At 44.1% G+C, this 10,027-nt stretch overlaps 1 protein-coding gene across 1 annotated transcript in view; it reads right to left on the bottom strand.

The window, feature by feature from the left end:
• LOC117878389 (sideroflexin-5) overlaps positions 1-9,610 on the bottom strand; it is a gene marked incomplete in the record, with an annotated part of 121,459 nt that extends 111,849 nt beyond the window's left edge. Inside the window, 3 exon segments of the mRNA XM_034772553.1 lie at positions 2,347-2,403; positions 7,552-7,605; positions 9,596-9,610. Coding sequence (XP_034628444.1) covers positions 2,347-2,403; positions 7,552-7,605; positions 9,596-9,610 — 126 coding nt within the window.
• Between the last annotated feature and the right edge of the window lie 417 nt (positions 9,611-10,027).

The following is a 10,027-nucleotide window of genomic DNA, read 5'->3' as shown; positions in this document are numbered from 1 at the left end:
AGAAGCTGGATATGAGTCAACAGTGTGCCCTTGTTGCCAAGAAGGCTAACGGCATTTTGGGCTGTATAAGTAGGGGCATTGCCAGCAGATCGAGGGACGTGATCATTCCCCTCTATTCGACATTGGTGAGGCCTCATCTGGAGTACTGTGTCCAGTTTTGGGCCCCACACTACAAGAAGGATGTGGAAAAACTGGAAAGAGTCCAGCAGAGGGCAACAAAAATGATTAGGGGGCTGGAGCACATGACTTACGAGGAGAGGCTGAGGGAATTGGGATTGTTTAGTCTGCAGAAGAGAAGAATGAGGGGGGATTTGATAGCTGCTTTCAACTACCCAAAAGGGGGTTCCAAAGAGGATGGATCTAGACTGTTCTCAGTGATACCTGATGACAGAACAAGGAGTAATGGTCTCAAGTTACAGTGGGGGAGGTTTAGATTGGATATTAGAAAAAACTTTTTCACTAGGAGGGTGGTGAAGCACTGGAATGGGTTACCTAGGGAGGTGGTGGAATCTCCTTCCTTAGAGGTTTTTAAGGTCAGGCTTGACAAAGCCCTGGCTGGGATGATTTACTTGGGAATTGGTCCTGCTTTGAGCAGGGGGTTGGACAAGATGACCTTCTGAGGTCCCTTCCAACCCTGATATTCTATGACTTGGAAAATTATTTATTTAGCACCAGAAATTTACTATTTGTCCTGGAAATATTATATATAAGTGCGATGTGGCAGAACTATTCATACACACACACACACACACGTACATTATGAACCCAAAGCTTTCTGATTTAACTATAGCTCTTTGGCCTGGTCTACACTGGGGGGGGGGGAGGGTGTCGATGTAAAATACGCAACTTCAGCTACGGGAATACCGTAGCTGAAGTCACCGTATCTTATTCCAACTTACCTCTCGTCCTCACGGCGCGGGATCAACGGCTGCGGCTCCCCCGTCGACTCCGCTACCGTCGCTCGCTCCGGTGGAGTTCCGGAGTCGACGGGGAGCGCGTTCGGGGATCGATATATCACGTCTCGACGAGATGCGATATATCGATCCCCGATAAATCGATCGCTACATGCCGATACGGTGGGTAGTCTGGACGTACCCAAAGGTTATCTTGACCTGACAACTTCTTTTAGCTTTTAATGAAAATCTATTGCATGCAAGTCCGATGGCTTCTAATTCAGCTTCATACCTTGAGTTCTCAGACATTATGAGAAGTGATACAACAACATAAAAGTTTTGGGGGACGAGGGGCAAAAGAAAGACTTGGAGTAAGAACACTTTAGTTCTGCAACTGCATTGAGAGGAACACCCTTGGGATAGTAACAAAATGTGGGAAGGACTTGTCCCCCGCCTCCCACCAGGGGTTGTATATTTAATCGTGGAGTCTTCTTTTGTCATCAGAAAAGCCAAATACCGATCATATTTTCTCTTTACTATGTTAAATTATGTCAGTTCTTACCAATCAAGATTATCAACTGGGCAAATTACAGTTGCGGCAGCATGTTGTCTGCCATGTAGGAGACCAAGATCTGGAAAAGAAACTGACTCATCTCCCCAAATTAGTGGGTGCCAAGTGTACTGGAGAAGAGAGAAGCTTGTTGTCTGGAAAGAGGCCCAGAATCCCCACTTTTAAATGCTCTTGAAAATGAGAGCATTGGATACAGAGGGCATGCCCGTACAGCTCCTGTGCTAGCTTTATCTAATAAGTTCTACCAGTCCACCTGTAAAGAGGGGGATGGACTCTAGGACCCTGCAGAACTCCTCTATGCAGTCACCCTGATTTCAAATGCTTGAAACCTGTCTGAAGGTGTAGACTGAATACTGAGGAATCACACTAGCAGATGGTTCTTATTAGCACTAACCAGCAAGTACCAGAAGGAACCAGACTCTAGAGCTGAGAGGTCCTGCCATGGGGAATGGTTTTACATCTGGTTGAGGTTATTTGAGTTACCAATAAAGTCAAACCTGTAGGAAGTAGCTAAATTAGGATTACATACAGCATGCATATATTCTATCAAGCAGAATAGGAAGTACACCTGCTTATATCACCTAAACCCAGACCAGCAACAGCCCTGCTATTCTGGAACAATACCCCTGGTTTTGGTACTTTAAGGATTTGAACAAAAGGAACTAGATTTGAACCAGGGACTAGACTGAGAACACAAACTCAGTCCACCTATTGTCTAAGACAATTTAATAATGAAGGCTCCATAGGAGAAAGGCCAATCCATAAACCTGCTGTGGCACCTACCCTGCAGTTTCTGTTAAAGTCCAAGATTCAGGAATTACGCTTTCAGTGTAAAAAAAGATCAGACTTACTGTAGATACTGCCTATGTAACATCTCCTCACCTTAGTTGCATTTCGGTTTGCATAGTTGACACATGCGTTGTGGCTCTGATTCAACCACTAAAAAGGAAATAAGAGATACAAACTGTTTTAAAAAAGAGAATGTATCTATGCCACTACTGCTGCTGCAAAAAACAAAACTCCTCCCCCCTCCCCAAACATGATACAGAAAAGTCCACTTTATCCAATTATACCTCCCACTGGGTCATGGAAGCTTTGTGATATCAAGGAGAATACTGTTATATGTCTGTGAAAGTACAGGGGTAACAGAGAGGAAAACTAAATGCAGAAATGTGCGTTATCCACTCTACACACACATACACACTCACACCAACAACCGTGACCCCTGCACATTTCTAAGGCTTTGTGCACACTTGGAGTCCAATCCGCTCCCCTTTTAAGCCAAGGGGTGTCTTTTAATTGACATCACTGGACAATGAATCTGGTCCTCTGACTACAGTACTAGCTACAGTAAAGTTTAAAAGGGACACCGTCAGATAGTTTAGACCCTATATTTAGTTTTTTTTTAAATAAAAGTTTTACAAAATCTATTAACAGGAATATTTTCATGATACTTAAGAAAACCCAGTAAAAACAGTGGGTGTGCTCAGACTTAAACGTCCTATTACAGCTATCCCAGAACAACAGCCTTGTGCTATTCCTATTATTTATTATTGGTACTACAGTAGCCCCTAGAGGTTCCAACAGAGATCAGGGTCCCATTGTGCTAGGTGCGGTACATACATATAGTGAGATAGTCTCCCCAATTGGTGTTTTGTTGAAGAGTGGCTGTTTGATCCCTTTAGGGGCTGTCTCCAAAAGAAAGACAAATAGGCTGGTCTCTCCCACTTATCTGGAGGGGAGCGGGGGAAGAATCTCTACTTGGTATCCTCCACTGTCACCATTTTGTTATATTGCACCCCACCCCTGACATCCCTGTGTCTTTGACCCACCCCTTTTCACCAGCATTAAATCCACACAGACACGGACACACACTAAAACTAGAAAATAAACGCACACCCTACATTAAAACAGCACAATTGTGATAAAAACTGATCTAAAGCTGGAAAGATCAAACCTTCTTGAAAATTCTTGTCATAAATGATAGCACCATTGAAGGGTTCCAGAACATGGCAATTTTAACATTAAACATTCTTCTTCCTGCTCTGGTCCATGACGTCCCTTAGAGAAAGTTGCAGGATATTATAGGCCCTAGCAGCCAGTCTTTTAGACCTTCATTAAACTCAGTGGTTCTCAAACTGGGGGTTCATGGGAGGCTGGTCTGGGGATCATGAAAGAATCTACTGTACCATTTCGGGGATAGGGACTGGATGATCTAACTGGTATTTCCATCTCTGACTTCTAGGATAGCATTTACTCCAATGGAAGTGTGTCAGCAACAGTACTGGCAACTGGAGAAGAGTAGCGCCGTGCTTTTGAACTGAAGTGCTTTGTCCACAGCAGTTGTGAATGAAAAGAACTACGGTTCCCCACCCCACTCCCAAAGCAGGTGCCACACGTAATGTGCTTCAATGTAAGAGTAGGATACTACTGGTTCTTCTCCAGCTAATGGCCAGAACCTGAGAGGAGAGAAAGAAGAAAGGGGAGAGACAGAGTCACCGAGTGGTTAAATGTGGGAAGGGCATAGGCACAGAAAGATCAAATTAGGTAAAAGCAGTAGTGATGGCCCACAAGCATGCTCTTCCTATTGAACTCAGAACTTTTGCATAAAGGAATACATGGGGCCACCAAAATTTGCCTTTTATGCTAAAAAAAAAAAATAAATGATTTGTGAGAATTTTGTTTGGCAATAGGTGCTGGGAATCTGTCCTGGTTTCCAAGTGAGCCTTTATAAAGCGCCACTAATCAAACTCAACTGATGTGGTCCATCGAGCAGAGCTAGAGAAACTTCTCTAACAGACCCTCAACCAGGTGGAATTGGGTTTCATTGAGAACCCAATACTCACCCCTGCTTGGTCACCATCCCACAACTCCACCCCAGTTACCGACCAGAATCTCAGCTCAGAAATATAAAACTGGGACAAGTTTTGCCCCATTCCCTTCCTACCTTAAGCAGTCTTTAGAGCGGGGATGGATCAGTGCCCTGCTATCCACTCCCTGGCTCTGCTGTCTTCTGGGGTGGCTGGCTGATACACTTCTGGACTCTTCAGGAGGTGGCTGGCTGGCCCACTCCCCCTGTCTGCAGAGTTCAGAGGGGGTGGCAATGGTAGTAGGGCCACTCCCCCCACATCCAGGAAAGATCTACTGGAGGGAGGGCGTTCTGAACACTCCCTCAATTCAGCAAAAATGGGACTCCAGAGGCTCAGAGGGTCCCACTCATGCTGCTCCAATGACTGCTTACCTCAGTCTGGGGCCTGACATGCCCTGGACTGCAACATGCGTACTCAAGGTGCTGTGGTTAAAGTATGTCAGTGCAGGCGCACGGGGCTGCTCTCCTCCAGCTGCTGGTCAGAACCTGAGAAATGATACTGAAAGGAGAGAAGAAGGGAAAGAAACAGAAAGGAGTCAGAAAAGGAGGAAAGGAGAGGGAAAAGAGAATTGGAAAGATGGAGGGGAATGGGGTCAGAGGAAGAAGGGAGGGAGGGAACACGGATGGAGGGGCAAAAACGTTCTCTCCCTGGGAAGTATGGTAACCCCCATATTTTTTGCACCACAAATTAAGTTGGCATCTGAAGTTTGAGAGAAGCACTCCCAAAATGAACCTCTCCTGTTAACTCTGTGATCTGGGGCAATTTGGTCTGACAATGGGTCCAGCAGGCCGTCAGAACCAGAAAAAGTTTGAGAACCACTGAAGCAGCCTTCCAAGCGTGCTCCGAGTTAGTCAAGTTGAAGGCTATGTTCCTTTTCTTTGCTGCGGGCTGGGTTTGCATCTGATCACAGTTTGTCAAGCAGTTAGAATCCTACATTTCGCATGTCAAATTCTACCTCTACATAAGCACATGTAACTCCCAGTGAAGTCAATGCTGTTCTACTATTGGTCTGGGACTTGAAATTTGTACACCTCTACCCCCATAGAATGCTGTCCTCGGGAGCCAAAAAAATCTTACCGCGTTATAGGTGAAACCGCGTTATATCAAACTTGCTTCGATCCGCTGGAGCGCGCAGCCCCCCCCCCCGGAGCACTGCTTTACCACGTTAAATTCGAATTCACGTTATATCGGGTTGCGTTATATCGGGGTAGAGGTGTATATTCTGTTAACGAATTTCTCTTGGGTTATGCTCTTGTGGGTTGTTGATTTTTTTTTTTTAGAATACTCTTTCCAGTTCCAAATAAGGATTCCGACACCCTTATTTACTGAGTAAATGCATTCTTCTTAGCATATGCGCAATGTGCCTCAGGTGCCACGTGACCAGGATTCATCACTGAATTTGGTCCACTGGTTGGATCATTAGTTTCCCCAGCCTGGGCCGGGTACGGATGGGGAGTGCGACGGGAGCGCTGATCCACGGTCCCCAGTAACTGCACTGTAGTCTCATTGATTTCAGTGAGACTTATTGCACAGTAAGGTACTACTCACAGTGAGTAAGAATCTGGTCCTTGAAGAATTTCACAATTAAACAGGTTTTGTGCTGTGCTCATAGCTAGAGTCCTATTTAAGAACAGACCCTTCAGTTTATCCCTTCAACTTTCTCTAAGTACAGAACACAAGGTTCACCTCTCACTGTGAACGGGGACTCTTTAGGGTCTTACCCTGCTATCCTTACTCACATGAGTAGTCTTTACACATGCCAGGAGTCTCATTGACGTCAGTGGGGCTACGCACATGAGTAAGAGTAGCATAATCAAGTGTCTGATCCTGCACCACTGAAATCAATGGGAGTTTTGTCACTGACTTCAGCAGGCACCGGATTGAACTCTGAGGTCTTCAGCATCATGACAGTGGAAGAGGTGAACAACTCTAGAAATTTCCAGCCACAATGCCTCTTAAAGTTGTATACTGCACAAGATGCAGCTTCAGCATTTGAACTATGTGGCCATAACTTACCTTGTTGAATTTAAACACAGCTACAAGTTACTAAGATATGCTTATGTTTTCTGTTGACTGCACCTTTCCAAAGTCCTAGATAGTCTGCACTATGCCTTGATCTTCCATGGCTGGCATGACATTTTATAGCACTATTTACGTTGAAGGCAATAAACAAAGATTTTTAAGAACAGTTTGAATAAGTCTTATTATTTCAATTATTCAGAATTGTTTATTTGGGATAACAGTTACTATGGCTCAAATTCACACACACACACACACACACACACACACACACACACACACCTCTTAAATAGCTTTGTACAAAGAAACAACATTGGGGTAATCGCAGAAACATTCGCCAAGCCCCCATTCAGAACTCAGAACTGGCACGGAGCCCAGCTGTCAGCTGATGCCCATGCAGCAAATGTGGAGTCTTCTGCATATATGCTCTGCTGCCACCACTGAAGTTCTGCTGTCTTGGGGACCTTCTGAAGCTGCAGAGCCCTGTGGATGAATTTCACTAAGAGAATATGCAGTGTTGTTGTAGCTGTGTCGGTCCCAGGGCATTAGAAAGACAAGGGGCGGGTGAGGTAATATCTTTTATTGGACCAACTTTTGTTGGTGAGAGAGACAAGTTTTTAATCCACACATAGCTCTTTTTTTCTAAGAGCTCCGAGGAGCTTGAAAGTTTGTCTCTCTCACCACAGAGGTTGGTCCAAAAAAGGATATTACCTCATCCTCCCTTGTCTCTCTAACAGAATATGCCCTTTTCAAGGTATGTAAAGGCTGAAACCTAAACGACTTGACAGAATGTCTTCAAAACAGCAGAGGGGTGAGCATCAAGGGCCTAATTCTCCATGGCTTTGCACCTTGTGTCATCATTTACTATACACCCACTTTGCTCAGGTGTAATACCATTTGGATTTAGCACCATTTTACACCTCCTTTACACAGGTCTAAATGATCACACAATGTGCGGGGCAGTGGAGAATCAGCCCCTTGGGTTTATTTGCAGCATACTCCAGTCTTACCAAAAATTTCCAATGAGATCCAGCCATACTGTCTTCTCATGAACTAAGATGCTCTTGATGCAGAAAGGTAAATATGTCTTAGTCACACTGTCATTTTTTGGGTCTATGCTGGAGATGTAATTCAATGATGTTTTTCTTTTTGTCACACAAGTCCATAGACTCAATGTGCCATGGCAGAAGATTGTTACCTGCCAAAAAACCGTGGACGCCAGCGTCTGGTTTGGTAGGAGAAGACCAACAACCTACAAGAGAGAGGAACGATTTAAAAAAAAAAATAGCATAATGAATAAACTGTCAGTCTGTTCGTGGCGTCTTCCCATGTATTAAGCACACTGAGATGCTTTCTACTCACCTATTCATGTGTGGATGAGGGGCAACAGGTGGAGAATATATCTGCTCCGTCAGGGTTTACGACGTAGCCCAGTATCATACAAAGGAGCAGGATTAAGAAAGGGGATGGAAATCTAGAAAGCGGGATTCTCTTTCCAACTCTGTCACTGACCTTCCCCCTTAACCTCTCTGTAACTCAGTTTCTCCATCTGTAAAATGGGGATGGGTTGTGCTGCCCTCCCTCACATGGATGATCCTTGGATGGAACTTGGTACAGAAGGGCAAAGTATTAGAAGCTGTATTATTCTGAGGACTAATACTCTATCGGGACTTCCACGGTTTGCTAATCAACTATTTTACACAAGTACCCTCTGGAATAGGACTTAAATGTTATGTTTCAGAGAAATTCACAAATCATTTCTCATTGGTTGGCCAGGGGGTGGAAAGGTTTTGATTTTTCTTTGATACGTTTATTTTTTCAACTTTTGGAAATGCAGCTCCTCTAGCAAATGTCGAAAAGAGATCAGATTTTAATGTTGGAAAACAGGGAACTACCACCTGGAAGTTCAAGTGCTCTTAGTTGGGACCAATTGTTTTAATGATCATGAGTTTAGATACCTCACACCCACAGTTACAAAGACTCTAGAGGTCCAAATTTGGGCCAGGTATTCAGTCCCAGGTTCACTCGCCCAATAGGGGTGGGGATATTGGGCCTCACATGGGTAAACAGGAAGCAGCACAGAAAGGCTGTGTCCCATTCCACAAGAGAAAAAGTTCCCACAATGCAGGGAACTGAAGAGGGATGGGGAAGGAAGTATAAAGGGAAGAAACTCCTGAGGTTCATCCACAAAGCAAGCTCCCAGTGAGATGAATTGTCAACTAATGGGTAGATATAATGGGATACGCTTTCACATTTTTATCTTTTTTCCCCTCCAGCTACCTAATTCTCTGGGAATTAGAGTGGAGAGACAAGCATGGATCTGTAATGTGAAGACTGTCTATTTCAGAACCCACCAATGAAATGTTCCTTTATTCCTGAGTGTGTATATTTTTCACAGGACCCCATGCTACCAGGAGAAAGAATGCTCCTTATGGTAGCACTCTGACCTCGGGGTTAGAAGACTGTGGATTCAACCACGCTCTCGGACTTTGGGCCCGGACATCCTCTCTGATTTTATTTACGCTGAGGATGAGGGGCGGGTAAAACCTGATATAACAGCCAAAATAGTCTGTCAAAAGGAAGGGAGGTGAGCCTACGATCACCACTCATTTGCAGCTGCATCAGTTTTGGGGTACAACTCACAGGCTCAGGATCCAGAAGAGAGAAACAACAACGCACAAGAGAGTGTAAAAAAGGTTGGACGGGCTGGTTTAGTTTACACCTTCCTGTTAAGTTGGTTTTTCCTCCTACGCTCTTTCTTGAAATATAAGTTACACCTACTTTGCATGCCTGCTGAATGCCAAATCAGTGAGTTACACTAAGTTACCATTTGCACCCAGCATGCAACTAACACCAGGATTTACATTATCAACGAACTTGGCCCAGATATTTCTATAGAAGTTGCATCACATTCCAACAAGTCAGAATTTGGTCCCAAGAGCCAATGGGTTAAAGAGACTGGGGAAGATGAGGCAGCCCAAAACGTTAGTCATTTACAATCTTAACCTCAGTGGAAGAAAACAAGAAAGAGACTAAATGAAAAGAAAAAGAACACCCAAAATCTGCATGACTGAAAGAGGCACATTTAATGCAAACTCTCCATATGTGCAAGAGTCTGCCAAGGAATGTACAGCTTCATTTTTAATTACTGTCAGGGGGAAAAAAATCAGCTAAAAAGGAAAACAAAATAAAAAATCCTAAACACCAGAAATAGATCAACCACCAAATTCTAATTGCCTGACTGATGTGATGGTCATTGTGGCTTTGAAGCCAAGGGATAGAGATGCTTTCCATAAAGATTTGCCGAGTCTGACAAGACTCGTTGAAAGAGGTCAAGTGGGAGGAATTAGCGAGAGGGATCTTTGTGTTTACAAAACCGAAGTCCTTTCCTATTGGTTAAGGAAAGTGGATTGATCTGTGAGTCCATATTCATAATAGCACTCAGCTCTTATTACTGCGGTATTGCCAGTCCCAAGCAGTCAAAAACCATGAATCAGACTCCAAGAAAGAAAGAAAAAACTGAGATTCCCAAATAATCACACAAATCCAGGAGCCGAGGCTTTAAGACAATTGCCAAATATAATAAGACTCACACTAAAATTGCAGGAGTTGGCAACACTGCGGACTGCTTTTCATCCCCAAGTACTTTACAAAGGGAAGCAAGTATTTCCCTC

This window comes from Trachemys scripta, chromosome 5 (assembly GCF_013100865.1).
Source record: "Trachemys scripta elegans isolate TJP31775 chromosome 5, CAS_Tse_1.0, whole genome shotgun sequence".
NCBI lineage: Eukaryota > Metazoa > Chordata > Testudines > Emydidae > Trachemys > Trachemys scripta.
The sequence above is the reverse complement of the archived record's forward strand: the minus strand, read 5'-3'. Positions and strand labels throughout refer to the sequence as shown.